Below are 17,756 nucleotides of genomic sequence, written 5' to 3' on the forward strand. Positions count from 1 at the left end.
CTCTGCACAATGGGCTTTTGATGCAGAGTACAATTTAGCCCAGATTGTGAAAGAGGCCAGTGAAGGGTTTCTCAAGAAAATGACACCTAAAAGGAGTTCAGAAAGGTAAGCCGGATTTAGCCAAAAAGGGCAAAAAAGGTGGGACAGGGAACCCTGCCCACAATAAACCACTGAAGAGATTTTAAAAGTTTACCCCAAAGCAGCTACAATATGTAGTTTTGAATATCTGAATATATGGTGAAAGAAATTAAATTTGCTTTCTGTGGCTCCCGAGTAAAGAAGACAAATGGAAGCAAGTTTCAGTTCAGTACGTGAAAATTCATTTATTTAGTGGAAACTTACAGTAAAGCACCCCAACACAATGGAAATTCCATAAAATGATTGGTGGTTGGTTTTGTCTCATAGTGAACCTATAGTAGGTTCACATGATCATTTCATTAACCCACAATAATGATTCTACCTTTTTTATAGGATTGTTTAGGACCCCACTCACACATTAAAACCTTGCCATATGCTATATCACTTACAGCTGTCAAACGAGGAGGCTACACTGGGAAATGGGAGACTTTATCATCATGTATTTTCAAGTAGAGGCTGGATGAAAATTTTTTGTTGGGAATCTGTGGATGTGATGATTAAATTTAGGTTGGAGATGCCCTCAAAGATATTGTTCACCTTGGAGATCCTAGAGCCCTCAAAAGAAACTATTTGATAGTTTTCATGAATGAAAGCAGTGAGAATGAACACATTCATAAATTAGGGTTTTATTTATACTACATAAAGCTTATGTTTCTTATTACATCTGGCAGAACTCATCAACTGATAGAAAATGTGACACTATTCAAATGTACTTTCTTTTGCTTATGGTTACAAATACCCTTAAATCAAACCAAAGCTTCAAACTTCAAACTTGTTTCCAGTCCAAGCTAGTATGCTAAGCCTAAATGTCTGGTTCCCTCCCTCTACCGATTATTTACTGTAACAATCAAGAGAAATTATTTACATTACTGCTGAAAATTGAGAAGGGTGCCAACAGCATTCATGAAACCTTCAGCTTTTCAGTAGCAGGTAATATGATTAAAGCAGAGGCACAAAGCATTTTCCATTCACTGTACATGGAAAATGTGCCACTTGGGAGCCAGGGTCTCCCAGGAATGAGGATCAACTCTGAGCCCATTCAACGCAAGGATGCTGACCTGCTGAGTGGAATGGGAGGATGCCTCTACTGAGTGAAGAGAAGGACACTGCAGCTTAGGCTGCAGCAAGGTATTCATATAAATGTAAATATAAAGTCAAAAGGACAATTCTTAGGTATATTATTACTGAATCCATGTTTTGACTGTGAGAGAATGTGCATTCACAAATCTAACATGTATATTTCATTTTTTTATGAAAAATTATTTACATTAATGGATACAAAGTGGTATGAAAAGAACTATGTCTATTTGAGATTATTGGTACTTTTTCTTTTGACTGCTTTTTCTGTAATGAATGGCTTTTGTAATAACAAAGTTTTAAAAACTAGCCCCAGCAATAAAACTAGAAACTGATTAAAAATTCCTATCAGCAACATTTTTTTTCCTTCTTCGATTCTTTGGAATTCAGTTACTAAGTATCTTTAGTCAATTATTTTTTGAGCCAAATATATATATATACAGAACAACAAATGCATATATATATATATATATATTCTATTTTAAAATGTAAACAAAAAAAACTTCAAACCCCCAAAATCCTGAGAATAAGTCAACATAAAAAAATTGAACATATTTATTGGGCCAGAAAGACAAAAACTTGTAGTTATCTGTTGTTGGAATTGTAAAGTAAATAAATAGAAACTTCCTGTGTAACAGGAGTGATCTTTCATTAAGGTCTTTACAATTCAATGATGCACTTACTCTTAACAGACTTTGGAAAGACAGTATCATAAAACTGTCTCAAAATACTGTGTTAGGTCATCATTAACATTAAAGATAAGGATGGCAAAACTCTTTACTCCAATCACATCATCATACTAGTCTCATACATGTTACCTCTCAAATTTTAGTTGGAAGCTGGCTCACTTACCAATGTCAAATCCTATTTTATTGCACAATGTCCAATTCAGCAATTTTCAACTATGGTGTAAAAAACTATATAAAAGCAAAAATCCTTATGAAAAATGTATTTTGTCTTTTTTCAAGAGAAACAAAGCTGGGTCTAAGGAGGTGAGAGTTCTATTCAAACCCATTCTAATAAAGGAACCCATCAAAACATTTTCACCTTAAAAAAAATTTGAACACTACCAAAAACTGTCATTTTTGCTCTACTCAATTCTTACTGAAGAAAGTTTACTGAAATTATTAAGGAAATAAAATGCTGAAGGGCTGAAGAAATACTTGCAGTAAAGAGAATAAATACTAGTATTGAAAAATGTCACCAGGGAGGGACATACCATACCCCACATACTGCTGATAAAAAGGAAAGGAACCTGTTGGTGGTTTGACATTATTAAGCCCTACAACATCAAAAATGGAGAGTTGGTTCCATGAGCTGTCTAGAATGGTGCTGAAGGCAGTGCATTCATCAGAACAAGGATCCCTCTGATGTTCTGCCACATATTTCAATTCTTTTGCCATGGGTCATCAATCAGACTCCAGCAACTGTTAGAGCATATTCAACTAACAAACTGGGCATCAACATTAACAATAGTTTACGGATGTTCCCCTTGCAAATTTCACATTTTCCAATAACAAAAATTTGCACAGAAATTGGCATTTGAAAGGCTGTAACTCTATGTTTTACCTGAAATCTTTTAGTATCTTCATGAAAAAAGCTGTCTAGTAACATAAATTGCTTCTGCATCCGTTCCACAAACAAGACAAGGACCCAAAACATCCAGACTGTTCACAGACAAAGTCCTATTAGGAAGCAAGCTTGTGATTTCAATACGATCTTTGGCAGGATCAGTGCTGAGCCAGGAGCTTATAAGAGATTGGTGAACATTAGCTTGGTTACTAATGGTATGAGACAAAAAAGTACTATTTCTTCCTCCTGGGAAAAAAAAGAAAATGGGAAAACATTGTTCAAGATCAATTTTATACTAGTAAATCTCTGAAATTCTAATATTTAAAAAATGTAATGATATAAACTTGTTTTAACTCTCAAGAATAACAGGCTGATGATTCCATTATAACACATCACCATTTTTGACCAAAAGCTTCTAAGTCAGTGATATTAAACACTCAAATTTTCATGGGATAACATGGCTTTCAAACTTGAACTCTTCAGCAAAGCACAGGATTAATTTTGACCTTGTCTTCCTATTTATACTTTAATGGAAAGTCTCAGAAATGTAGCAAAATGGCTAGAGGACAAGTAGAATAGATGTAGATAATATGTAGAAACCTAAACGGTTAGAAAAACAAAAAATGAAGTGATCATGAGAAAATTTCTGGATATATTTCTAAAAATATATTTTTCTAAAAATATAATCAACTTGCTGTAGATCTTCTTTTATTCTTGCATTTATTTTAGGTAAATGTTCTTAAAAGTAGACTTTTAGAACACTACCAAATTATAAACTTTTATCTCTGACAGTGCTCTGCATTTAACATAGAATTAATTATTTCAGTTTCAGCCTTCATTTGAAATTTTCTTTCTACTTTTTGCCAGATCAAATAAAGACAGATTTCATTTACTCTCAATAAATGGCTGACACCTACTATATGCCAGGCTTTGTGCTAAGTGCTGGGAATACAAGGTAAAGTCTCTCATACCTTGAAGTTTAAAAATTAGTGGGTTTAAATCTTGCTGATTCTTAAAGCCCAGCTCAACTTCCTTTTCTGAGAAGTCTGTCAAGATGACTCTAGTTCATGCTTCTCTTTTCCTTCCTGGAACCCACAGCACTTGTATGCACTCCTGATAATTTACTATTTGCAACATTTCTTATATCATGATTTAACTTTCTTTGGCCCCTTCTCCTAAATTAAAACTAAGTATTCCTTAAGAGCAGGTTGTATAGATTATTTTACTTTTTCACAGTGTCTAATACTGTTCCTTGTAATACCAGACACAGGATACAGTAAATGACTATTTCCAATCTAACCAGCATTCTTCAAACTATAAAATCTCAAATGCAAGATAGTGGGGCTAGAAGAAGAAATAAAAAACCAAGTGCTTAGCTACTCCTGGGTATTTATTAAAAACTAATAAAACTATTAGTTTCTCCATACATGAAGTTATTAGCACAGGCATACTCCACGGTCTGCACATTCCATACTTTTCCAGAATTTTTATGGAGAAGTTTTGGATTTTTCCTTCTTAGTTTCTGTTTACCTTTTACTGCTCCAATATTACTCTTGAATACTGTGAAAATGAACATTAGAATCACTGTGCAAAGTCTGTCTCCTGGTCCCCCTGCTTCCACTTTTCCAACCCTTTTCCCATACTTGCCAAAGTGGTTGTTTGGAAACATAAGACAGATCACCCCACTTCCCTGCTCAAAATTCTCCAGTGGCTTTCGGTCACGTCAGAACGAAACCTCAACTCCTGCTCCCAGTCTGCACAGTCCTGCTCCTCAGCTCCTTCTCACCATCTACTCCCGCTCCTGCCTGCTGAACTGCAGCCACACTGGCTGTTTTCTGTTCTCAGTCTCAGGCCTTTGGAATTTGGTGTTTCCTCTACCTGGAATGCTTGCCTGTGACTGGTACTTTCATCTCTTCAGGTCTCTGCTCAGATCTTCTCTCCTCTGCCAAGCGGCCCCTCCCCAATTAATTTTTTTTTTTATCATCCTACTCTCTTCACTCTTCTGCATGGTCATCAGGGTATTTGATCCAGTTCTTTTCCGTTTTGCTCTGTCTCCTTTGCTACTTTGCTGTGCTCTACTATGTACTGTAGGAATGAATTCCTTTTTCCAGGCTCCCTTGCCATCTGCCTTCCAGGCAAAGCCTGCGCGTGGGAGATAACTATTGTGGGTGACGAAGGCAGAGAGGCTGTGGGGAGTAGGGTGGGGGTGGGGAAAAGCTCCAGGTTTCTGACAACAACACAGTGATTCCAGCCCCAGCTGAGGTGGCACCTTTTCTGCTGATCCAGAACCAACTCTGACAGCACTTCTAACAGGGCAGTGGAGGTTATTAACAACTGTTCATTTCTGGGCATTCTTCCTCCAGCATCCCTTCCATTCCCTTTTGTTCTTCTAGCCCAACACACATGAAAACAATTCCTTCTAAACCCAGGGTAGTTTCTGCTTTTCTGTTTGGACTTTCACTGAAACATCATCTACTGACTTACTGTCTACTGGAACATTTGCTCTACATGCCTTGAGGCTTTTCTGCTCGCTGTCATGGGCTCTAACACCTAGAAGAGTACCTAGCACATGGCACTTCATAAACATTTGCTGAGTGAATGAACAAAGTTTGCAGTCATAGACAAGCTCAAAAACAGGAAGCTTAGAAAATACCAAAAGTGAAAATAAAAATTCTTTTTGATTTTAAGTGTATAGTTTCTGGATGACCTTTACTTGTGTTATGTCGCTTCAGTCGTGTCCAACTCTTTGCAACCCTACGGACAGTAGCCCACCAGGCTCCTCTGTCCATGGGATTCTCTAGGCAAGAATACTGGAGTGGGTTGCCATGTCCTCCTCCAGGGGATCTTCCCAACCCAGGGACTGAACCTGCACCTCTTAGGTCTCCTGCATTGATAGGCAGGTTCTTTACAACTAGCGCCATCTGGGAAGTCCAACCTTTACTTACCTCTGTCTTTAATCAGGAGACAGAGCCTTTTATTCTGAGAAACCAGTACCTTAATACATAAAGGATCAACTTTTGTCTTGTCATACACCTTTGACAATGTAATATAGGAGAGTGATCAGTGCCTATTCTGTGGCATGAGAGCCCACAACAATGTACTTACAAAGTTAGCCAGCTAATAGCATTTCTAGTCGTCAGCAGTATAGCAGTCAGTAGCTGATAAATTTCATGCCCTGTGATACTAAAATTTACCCTGAGGCCAGAGAAAGGAAACCTTCTGTCACTCCTTAATGTTAAAAATATGAGTATTTCTCACTTGGTATATCAAAATATAATCTCAAGTTGCCCACAAGAATCTTCATTAAAACATTTTACCTTGGTGAAAGAGTGATGACTTCTCAGGTCCGTCTGTGGAGGCATCCCAGTGCCAGAGAGATCCATCTTCAGAACAAGTGAACAGATGATCTGGGTTGGATGGGTGAAAGTGAACTTCCCACACTATGAGATAAGAACCAAGGTTAGTTAAACCAACATCAAAACACTACCTCTAGGCATAGCATCCATTAACCTGCATCACACACCTTCAAACTCTAAGCCTGTGATAAAATCAAAGGCTTCAGTGTCAAAGAGAAGGCATAATATAATGCTCCAAATGGCTGAAACATGTAGATAGGATAAAGACGTCAAGTAAATCTACTCGTGTATTGGGCCAGCAAATGAATGAAAATAAATGCTAGTCATCTGACCTACTGCTTTTTTATATAGAAAAGTACTGGGTTGGCCAAAAAGTGTGTTCAGGTTTTTCCATATCAATTTATGGCAAAACTCGAACAAAGTTTTGGCTAACCCAATATGACAGTGGGATAATTCTGAAAAGATTTTTTGAAAATTGTTAAGTTCTTTGATTTTAAATTCCTATGTCATTAATATTTGAAGGCTTTATTATTGGAAAGGGAGAGAGGGAAGACCATAAGAGCAGTATACAAATGAAGTTCTAAGAGGCAGAATCCAATTTTGGCTCATGCCAAGACTCTGCTCTGTATCACAGAAATAGCAACTAGCTCTCAGCAAGCCAAAACCTGGAAAGGCTTCAAGAATCTGGATCCAGTTTCAGATGAAGGACTTTTAAGAAGCCAACTTAGGACTAGGGGCTCCTTAAGCTCTCAACATTAAGGGAACTTTGTGTGCCAACAGACACCTGGGAACCAAGGACTGGCCAGGACTCCTCAGGAAGGTATCTGCAGCATGAAGGTAAAAAAAGTAGTCTGTAAGCAAGGGTTCTGTGATTCTGGGTTAGGTAGGCTTAGAAAGCACCCAGAATGTAGTATAAAAAGTGCAAGGCACATGTTTGCAAGCTGGCATTTTCATTCTGACAGTTACCACAATTAAACATGCTGCAGAACAAAAAGGTGACCTTCCTCCGGAAAAGAATGTGTTCTGGGTGAGTCCCTGTGTAAAGTACATTTATGCTGTTTCACTAAAACAAAGTAAAACAGAAGAGCCTAATAGAGCCATTGCAGACTGCCCAAATCGAGATACTTATGTATTTATATACTTTTCAATTAGAAAACAAACCTCTAGCCAAGAGTCAAGATGAACTGAAATACATTACAAGCCACTAGTGTGTTCTGCTTAACAATAAAGGCTGGTATTTAAAAATAGGCTGGTGAGAAGAGCTTTGAAAGTTTATAATTCTAACTACCACTGGGTTAGCAACAACAGAATGTGATGCATACCCTATTCATTCCCCCCTCTCCCCGCCCCCCCACCCCACATAGCCCTACCTAGAAGAGGGAAACAGTTTCTATTTGCTTCTTATATATAATTTTTGGAGAAAGAAATGGCAACCCACTCCAGTATTCTTGCCTGGAGAATCCCAGGGACGACGGAGCCTGGTGGGCTGCCGTCTATGGAGTCGCACAGAGTTGGACACGACTGAAGCGACTTAGCATAGCATAACATAGCATCTATAATCTTAAAAACTATTTATCTTCCCCAAGTATTAACAATGTGAAACTTTAGCTTCAAAGTTACAATACTGGTATAATGTTTGCTCTTCCACACTTTTATTCAAGCATTAATACCAACTTTTCGTAAGACAGAATTTAAAACTATAACCCACCCTGACCTGTGGTGATAAAATGAAACATTTCTGTTCAGCCAAAACATCTCCACTAAAATCAAAAGACAAATAAAAAAAGGCAAGAGCCTATATCTTTTGTTCTTGCTAAAAGAAAATAAAAAGGTATAATAATAAATTGAAGAACACACAGACTGACAAATATTAAAAACAACAACCTGCATTTTGCATGGGAAAAGTACATTCTGACATACTGGGTATGACAATATAAACTGGTTATTATTTTTACGTAGAACAATTTGTCAACATGAATAACAGCTTTAAAATTACGCCAACTTTTGGACTCATCAATTCTATTTCTAAAAATTATCCTAAAAAATAAGCACATAAACACATATGGATAATCACTACAGTTTTATGTATAATAAACATGTTAAAGAATGTAAATGTCAAATAAGAAAGGAGTTAATTATTACAAACTTACACAATTCAGTCAAAAGTTCTGCTGTAGAATGATCCATATGTATCATTTATGGAAATTTACTAACACTATGTTGTATAGCTCAGCCACCAAAAACTTAATGTATCTTCACAACACTTACTTTCAGCTTCATGAGCCTTTAGTAGAGACACAGGCATTGTACCTTGTCTAACATCCCAAATACTCAACATTCCATCCTGGCCGCCAGTAGCTACAACGTGCTGCTGGTTGGGATGTCGATCAACACAGTGGAGTGGCACTCGGTCACCAGTCCTTTAACGGGAAATACAATGACTTCAAACAGTGATAAAGTATAATTTATCATTGAATAACCCATGAAACAAGTTTCATCCCAGTAACTAAATGATAATTTTGTGGCTAGGGCTACTGGCTAAACTTATATCATGTCAAAACCTGATTACATTAAATATACCTCTAACTACTAGAATTCTGAGGGGGAATTAAAGGCTGGAGTTATTCATTCTCTCTTCAATTTGGACACATATGGAACAAGAAAATTTGATGGTAAGATATGCAAAACATTTCCATTTCTTAGCTTTTAAAAAAAATTATATATCAACATAAGCAGCATACTCCTTACTTCTACTCTGTCTTATTTAATGCTTAGTTTACATATATATTTTTCAGTTTGACACATACTATTATCTAGAGAAGGCTGCAAACATAGAAAGGGTATTTCTGCTTAGAAAAAGTATCTTGGACTGTATTTTTCTCCCAATCACATCTAGAGTGTATTATTTCATTATTAATTGGATCACCTGATGAGGAAAAATAAGTTCCCCATTAAATAATATACACTTCAAAAAGAAAATATAAACTTCTGAATCAATACTACAAGTATTTATTAAATGCAGTAAGGTATTATCCACACAGTCAAAGGCTTTGGCATAGTCAATAAAGCAGAAATAGATGTTTTTCTGGAACTCTCTTGCTTTTTCCATGATCCAGCGGATGTTGACAATTTGATCTCTGATTCCTCTTCCTTTTCTAAAACTAGCTTGAACATCAGGAAGTTCATGGTTCATATATTGCTGAAGCCTGGCTTGGAGAACTTTGAGCATTACTTTACTAGCATGTGAGATGAGTGCAGTTGTGTGGTAGTTTGAGCGTTCTTTGGCATTGCCTTTCTTTGGGATTGGAATGAAAACTGACCTTTTCCAGTCCTGTGGTCACAGCTGAGTTTTCCAAATTTGCCGGCATATTGAGTGCAGCACTTTCACAGCATCATCTTGCAGGATTTAAAATAGCTCAACTGGAATTCTATCACCTCCACTAGCTTTGTTCGTAGTGATGCTTTCTAAGGCCCATTTGACTTCACATTCCAGGATATCTGGCTCTCGGTCAGTGATCACACCACCGGGATTATCTGGGTCGTGAAGATCTTTTTTGTACAGTTCTTCTGTGTATTCTTGCCATCTCTTCTTAATATCTTTTGCTTCTGTTAGGTCCATACCATTTCTGTCCTTTATTGAGCCCACCTTTGCATGAAACGTTCCTTTGGTATCTCTGATTTTCTTGAAGAGATCTCTAGTCTTTCCCATTCTGTTGTTTTCCTCTATTTCTTTGCATTGATCGCTGAAGAAGGCTTTCTTATCTCTTCTTGCTATTCTTTGGAACTCTGCATTCAGATGTTTATGTCTTACCTTTTCTCCTTTGCTTTTCGCTTCTCTTCTTGTCAAAGCTATTTGTAAGGCCTCCCCAGACAGCCATTCTGCTTTTTTGCATTTCTTTTCCATGGGGATGTTCTTGCTCCCTGACTCCTGTCAAATGCCAAAGCCTTTGACTGTGTGGATCACAATAAACTGTGGAAAATTCTGAAAGAGATGGGAATACCAGACCACCTGATCTGCCTCTTGAGAAATTTGTATGCAGGTCAGGAAACAACAGTTAGAACTGGACATGGAGCAACAGACTGGTTCCAAATAGGAAAAGGAGTACGTCAAGGCTGTATATTGTCACCCTGTTTATTTAACTTATATGCAGAGTACATCTGAGAAACGCTGGACTGGAAGAAACACAAGCTGGAATCAAGATTGCCGGGAGAAATATCAATCACCTCAGATATGCAGATGACACCACCCTTATGGCAGAAAGTGAAGAGGAATTAAAAAGCCTCTTGATGAAAGTGAAAGAGGAGAGTGAAAAAGTTGGCTTAAAGCTCAACATTCAGAAAACGAAGATCATGGCATCTAGTCCCATCACTTCATGGGAAATAGATGGGGAAACAGTGGAAAACAGTGTCAGACTCTATTTTTCTGGGCTCCAAAATCACTGCAGATGGTGACTGCAGCCATGAAATTAAAAGACGCTTACTCCTTGGAAGGAAAGTTATGACCAACCTAGACAGCATATTCAAAAAGAGACATTACTTTGTCAACAAAGGTTTGTCTAATCAAGGCTATGGTTTTTCCAGTGGTCATGTATGGATGTGAGAGTTGGGCTGTGAAGAAAGCTGAGTGCCGAAGAATTGATGCTTTTGAACTGTGGTGTTGGAGAAGACTCTTGAGAGTCCCTTGGACTGCAAGGAGATCCAACCAGTCCATTCTGAAGGAGACTGGCCCTGGGATTTCTTTGGAAAGAATGATGCTAAAGCTGAAACTCCAGTACTTTGGCCACCTCATGTGAAGAGTTGACTCACTGGAAAAGACTCTGATGCTGGGAGCGATTGGGTGCAAGAGAAGGGGACGACAGAGGATGAGATGGCTGGATGGCATCACTGACTAGATGGACGTGAGTCTCAATGAACTCCGGGAGTTGTGATGGACAGGGAGGCCTGGTGTGCTGCAATTCATAGGGTCGCAAAGAGTCGGACATGACTGAGCGACTGATTGATCTGAAGGTATTATCAAGCCCATCAAATTATACAATTGATCTTGAACAACATGGGTCCACTTACATATGAGTATTTTTCAATAATAAATATACATTGCTACATGATCTAAGGTTGGTTGAATCTGGGAAGGTGGAACCTTCGGTACAGAGGATTCCTGGTATATAGAGTGCCAACTATAAAGTATACATGGATTTTCGAGTGTATAGAGGGTCAATGACTCTAATGCTTATATTGTTCAAGGGTCAACTGTATTTGCTTTATCAAAGTTAATCAGAAATTACTGTTAACATGCAATTGAAATACAATATAGTTTATAAAGTCAGTTGCTACAAATAATCAAACAAATTTGCTTTACACTACTGACATTACAAATCAAAACTTACAGTGATAATATCTGTGTGGGCTCATTTCCTTGTTGTCTAAAATCCCATATTTTTAACTGTCCAATTGAATTTACTGTAAGGATCTCAGGAGTTCGAAGGAAGGTTACAGCATGGAGTGTACTGCTATCTGCATTGTCTGTAAATTAAGAAAACCGCAGTGTATGTTAACAGGGCACCACTTTTCCATGAATATCTTAAACAGCGTTCCCTCTATTGACTGAAAAATTACAAGTGTAATTTTAAATAAGTCACAATTTTATTTTTATGGAAAAATATAGGAACATATGTTAAAATGGACTCTCCTTTGATAGAAAAATTATATTACTCACAGGACATCTGAACTGTTTTCCAAATTGAGGACTAAGTTTTCATATACTTCTCTATTTCCACTTAAGAGTACTACCCTCCATGTCTGAGACAGCTGTTCAAGTTTCTTTATAATCCAATTTTATCTCCCACCACTGCTTCACCCTAGACAACCTAGACATCATGTTAAAAAGCAGAGACATTATTTGCTGGCAAAGGTCCATCTAGTCAAAGCTACGGTTTTTCCACTAGTCATGTATGGATGTGAGAGTCGGACTATAAAGAAAGCTAAGTGCTGAAGAATTGATGCTTTTGAACTGTGATGCTGGAGAAGACTCTTGAGAGTCCCTTGGACTGCAAGGTGATCAAACCAGTCCATCTTAAAGCAGATCAGTCCTGAATATTCATTGGAAGGACTGATACTCAAGCTGAAGCTCCAATCCTTTGGCCACCTGATGTGAAGAACTGACTCACTGGAAAAGATTCTGATGCTGGGAAAGATTGAAGGCAAGAGAAGAAGGAGATGACAGAGGATGAGATGGTTGGATGGCATCACTGACTCAATGGATATGAACTTGAGCAAGCTCCAGGAGTTGGTGATGGACAGAGAAGCCTGGCGGGCTGCAGTCCATGGGGTCGCAAAGAGCACCTGAACTCAACTGCTTCACCCAAAACCTCCATTCTGTTGGGCCAAACACCACAGCTTCCTACAGAGCTCATTCTGACCCTGTATTATTCTGCTGACTCATCTCAAATCGATTCATCTTTATCCTTATCAGCTCTCTCTTCTGCCATGAAGTTCTTCCTGTTTGCCTTAATGTTCCTTCTGTTTTTTCTAGTGTGTCTAAGCTTATACATCTTTATTTAGTATATACTTAAAGACTTGTTTTGTGACCCTCCTCCCAACTGTCACCAGGCCGGCAGTCTTTCAAAGCTAAACAAATGGTATTCCTCAGAACTAAAATAATAATAATACAAAAAACTGATTCATGGGCTCAATCCATAGAAGTTCTAATTCAAGAGGTCTAGGGTGATGGGCTGTTAAAAATCTCCTCAGGCAAGTCTGTGCAAAATATGGTTGAGAACTACTACACTAGTCAGACATGATTTAGCAACTAAACCACTACCACTGCACTAAATAATCCTTCTAAAACATGATGTGGGTACATTACCCTTTGCTCAAAAACTTTCAATGGCTCCTTAGCTGTCTACCTAATAAAGTGTATTAGATTCTTCACAACCTGACTGCAATCTACCTTTCTTGTTTCATCTCTCAATTCTCCTATACAAACATCTAAAGTCAGGTCAAACTACACTTTCTGTCATTCTCTGAATGGCCTTACCCGGCCTCTATGCTATTCCCTTTATCTGGTGTGCCACTTCTCAGTATTATTTATGGTCTAGAATCTAGATTAAATGAATTGCCCTGCCCCTCAATTCTTTATCCGATAATTCCTTCCAACCATCCTCCCCATAAATTTCTCTTTCTTCTACTCAGTCCTTCATACAGGCCTTATCAACATACCATCTTGATAAAGGGATCCTGCTTTGTATATTTCTAAATCCCTCAAACATTAAACCCCTGGCATTGCACATGGGAAGTGCTCAATTACTATACGATAGACCAAAGAAAGATAATTTTTCTTACCGATAGTTCTTACAGCTTCCTTGTGATCAGCTCTGAAGAGATTTATCCGACCATCTTCTCCAACTGTGACCACCTCTGGGCTGTTGCACACAACACCTGTGCACGGTGCACTGCTGCAGGAAGGGCTGCCTGGACCCGTGTGGGAGTGAGCTGCTGCCCACTGCTGGCTGGCTGACAGAGTCTAGGTGTCAGAAAGGAGGCTATGACTAATTAAAGCAAAGCTCCCCCAAATTAGCACTTTCCCCAACTACACTATTATTTTAAAACTTTGTTTCATACTTTTCTAGAAAAACAGTACTCTTTTCCCTTTGTATTTCAAAGTATTAAGGTCTAGGAAATACTTCCATTAAAGCTCTGTATTCACCAGATTAGATTCCAAAGAAACACTGTTTAATAACATTCCAAACTTATCTCAAACTAAAGAAACAGTTTTTAAGTATCAGGTAATTATGTGTTCAAAGACAATTCTAAAATCTTAAGGGAACTGATCTACATTGAAGAGAGAAATTTCTGCAGGGCTTTCCAGATGATTCTATTAAGAATAACGTTTAACTAGATCTGGGTCTTACACTTACTAGGCGTGCCTACTAGTAAGATGACCTTTATTAATATCCAAATCTAAATAAGCATTCTCTTCCAGCAACTTAAAACTGTTAACTTCAAGTGGGCCCATTTTAAAGGACTACCCTTACCACTATGCTCTAAAGGTCAGCACTCTTAGCCTTTGACATACAAGAAAGGCATAGAAAAAGTGTCAAGCCTTCATAGAGTGTGTCTTTCCTTCTAATTAAAACCTCGGTTCTGTTCACAGAAGCAAAGTAGCTGTTCCTGCTCCCTCTCATGATGTCTGAGCTAGAAAGTGCTCTTTCTTCAGAAAACCAGAGGATCTTAAAAGAGAGTTACAGGAAAATTATTTGCCAGAATACCATATTGTTACATGGAACCTAAGAAAACTGAAGAGTTACTCAATTTCAATGAAAGTTCACACAAAAATGGTTCTAGAATTAGTCAACTAAAAGATGGATAATAAAATGATATTTCCCCATCTTTTTTATAGTTTTTGAGACAATAAAACTTTATTATTTGTCACTATTAAGTACAGCCTTCTTTAAGCCTTCCTAAAAATAATTAAAATGCAAACTGAGTTTTCAAAGAAAAATTGTTTACCTGGTTATTTGGATGGTGGAGGAAAATTGTCACACATCCTGTCGATGAAGCAGCTACAATTCTTTCCTGGTCCAAAAACTAAACAGAAAATTCCTGCATGTTATAAATTCATAAATATCAGCAGGGAGGAAGCCCATTTATCTAACTCAATTAGCAGTGTAACAATTTTAAAATGCAAAGAACCTACAAATGCTAAGCAAATAAAATGCCAAAGTCAAAACTGCTATACAAATAAAAGTATTTTCATGAAGAATAAACAACAATAATTTTTCCCCCTAAACCTGTTCATCTACAATTGATTTAATTTTGTACAACTACCATAAAGGTTTAGGAAAGTATAATTCCCAGGGGCCAGGCAGCTTTCCACAGAAGAAAATGCAGGGACTCTGAAGTCTTACAGATCAGAATTTGAAAACTTAATTCCGTTCCCACCACTTATAACCCGATTTGAAACCTTGGCCAAGTTAAGTTCTCCAAGCCTTGGTAAACTTGTAAAACGAGAATTCAAAAAGCAAAAACATGTAAAGTGCCTTGCATAGTATTTGTCATATAATTCATGCTCAAAAGATCTTAGTTTTCTCATAAGAGAGATAGCAATACCTGATTCACCAGCATTCCATGAGAATGAAATTAACTCATGTAAACACAGCTTGGCACATAGTAGATGGTCAATTAAACAAACAAGCTACGATTAACTTCACATCCCCTTCCCCTAACCAGCTATATGACATGGCAAATCATAACCTACAGAGAATTCAAGTTTTTGTAAACCCGGGGTAAGACTAGACAAACTGTAAGGTCCTTTACATCTCTCAATGTATTACTCTCAATTTTTTAAAAGTTAGCTCTTGGATATTACAACAGACGTACTTGTAAATCCATTACATCACCATCATGTTTGATACTGCACAATAATTGATGGTCTCCTTCAAATCCTCCATCAGAATCCAAGTTTCCAAAATCTCCAATAGACCACATTGAAACATAATTTTCCTGAAAAGCAGAAAATTTCATTTTGAGATGAAATATACGTCAAACTCCCCGAAATTGAAATGTGCACTGCCTTCAATCAACCCTGCTTTAAAAGTATCCCGGGCAGACGGCATAATAATCATTAAAAACACAAGAAACGAGGCCACTGATGGCTCTCAGATATAAGGCGACCGAGCGTGAGACGTGCATTCGGGAGAGAGAGAACCGCGCTAGAAGCTACGAAACAGGAGTTCGCGCGCTGGCTGCCGGGGGCGCGGTTCCTGGAAGGAAGGAGATAGCAGGGACTCCAGGCCGGGCGCAGGGGTACCTCATTGTCCCAAGAGCCCGTGGCGAAAGTCTCCGCTGTCTGCAGGCTCCCTGGAGGTAATGGTCGCCAACGAGTCTTGCTGATTTTCTGTGACACAAACTTAGCATAAATTTCCTCCATGCTGAGAGGAACCCAGGCAGGCACAGCACGAAGTACAGCGCGCGCCACTCAGCCCCGCCCCTTCTCGCAGAGCCCTGATTGGACCGGACCTTACGAGGGACGGTGGCTGCAGAGAGCCAATTCTCCTCCGTCGGCAGTGCGGGAACGAACAACCCGGCCTCAAACGCGAAGAAGATGCGAAGGCCTTCCTCATCAAGGCGGCTCTGAACCAAGGCAAGAGCATGCCAGTCCTTGTGCTGTAGGACCAGCTTCTCATCTGCAAAATCGGTATAGGAACACTGAGACAATACATTGGCGCAAAAGAATTTGTAATGTAAAGACAAATTTAAGAGCAAAAACAAAATAAAAGCAATGCAAGAGAAACAAGCTAGCAGCCACACCTAAGCAGGCTTGCATTTCACCGCGCATAGAAAAGATGAAAAATCCTTAAATTCTGGTGGAAATACGTCCATTAACGTACCAATGTATTATTAAAAACCTCTCCCTCCCTCTCCCCCCAAGCAAGTACTTTTCTTCAATGGTAACACACACTGTCAGAAACTGGAGTTGTAATTCTGAAGACCCCCAGTTCCAATTTTGAGTCCCAAACTGACTAATTTATTCCTAATATTGAAGTAAAGAATGCTGCTTCGGTTATTATCGCAGAATCCCACGAAATAGTTAATATATAAGTATATTTTGGATTGGATACTTACATAGACACCACATTTGCCAGGGTCTCGTTAGAACTAAAATTTGAGCATTGTTGCTGACGCTGTAGCATCAATGTCTTTACATAGCTTTGTTTCCTTCCTTAAAAGTTTATTGGGACTAAATGATGACTGGATCCTTCCAGTCTCCGTTCTGATTAGGAGTCAGCAAGTTGGATTCTACTGGCAATGTTCCTTGTCAGTTTCTCACTCAGTGTCTTGCATAGCTGATAGCAGCAAAGCCGGGGTCCAGTCTAATGGTGGAATTTGTGAGGCTTAAATAGCTAAAAACGCACACTTGTGTTAGGATAAAAACATAGTCGCCATAGGCTACTGTAATATTTTTAAGCAAGTGCATTATCCTAAGGAGCAAAGCATTCTCGATGCTCCACCCTCCAACCCGTGTCTCAGTATTCTTCCACTCTCTGAATTTGTGCTTTAGAGCTGAGAACAAATCAGGGTCCCAAAGTCTCTGCTAACCAGACACTAAATGTACTTGTTAGCTAGAGCCTGGAGTACTCAGGTTAGAGAGGACGTTTGCCCTCGGTTTAAGATATTCAGTCTCCAGCATAAGGAGCTCTGAGTCTAACCGACCTAAATATATTAGTCATTGATTGGGTTGGGTGAAGGCAGGACGGAGGAAGCCCACCGTTTAACAATCTGGACAGCTATAGGAGCAGACCCGCCACTCGCGGCGGGTCTGCACCCAGCGACGACTGCAGAGCCACCGGCAGCCTCGGAACTAGACCCGCCCTGCCATCCCGCCACCGCTCTCGGTGACCAGAGCCGCAGCGAGGCACGCGGCCGACCGCGCTGGGGCCCACCCCGCCTGACCGCAGGGCAAAACCAAGCAAGGAGGCGCTGCGCAGCCCGAGGGCTCAGAAAGGCCACGCAGTGGCGGCGGTGACGCTGACTCAGCGAGGGCAAACCGCCAGACTCGGGCAGCCGCAGCGGCCCCTCGCCCGGGCGGCGGGGCGCGAAGCCACCCCCGCCTCCGGC

General features: G+C 39.3%; 1 protein-coding gene across 2 annotated transcripts; it reads right to left on the reverse strand.

The window, feature by feature from the left end:
* Positions 1-297: 297 nt before the first annotated feature.
* Positions 298-17,734, reverse strand: NUP43 (nucleoporin 43). 2 transcript variants are annotated; one of them, XM_055535932.1, is made up of 10 exons: positions 16,764-17,734; positions 16,158-16,324; positions 15,949-16,035; positions 15,519-15,641; positions 14,649-14,726; positions 13,482-13,662; positions 11,528-11,663; positions 8,412-8,563; positions 6,105-6,227; positions 298-3,033 (listed from the first exon to the last, which is right to left on the reverse strand). In XM_055535932.1, exons 1-10 carry the CDS (start codon positions 16,774-16,776, stop codon positions 2,804-2,806), a joined length of 1,290 nt encoding a protein of 429 aa, XP_055391907.1. In that variant the 5' UTR covers positions 16,777-17,734; the 3' UTR covers positions 298-2,803. The 2 variants fall into 2 exon arrangements, with proteins under 2 accessions (XP_055391907.1, XP_055391908.1); XM_055535933.1 differs by lacking the exons at positions 16,158-16,324; positions 16,764-17,734 and having other exon boundaries at positions 15,949-16,149.
* Between the last annotated feature and the right edge of the window lie 22 nt (positions 17,735-17,756).

The sequence above is a fragment of the Bubalus kerabau genome, chromosome 9, assembly GCF_029407905.1.
Source record: "Bubalus kerabau isolate K-KA32 ecotype Philippines breed swamp buffalo chromosome 9, PCC_UOA_SB_1v2, whole genome shotgun sequence".
Classification (NCBI taxonomy): Eukaryota; Metazoa; Chordata; class Mammalia; order Artiodactyla; family Bovidae; genus Bubalus; species Bubalus kerabau.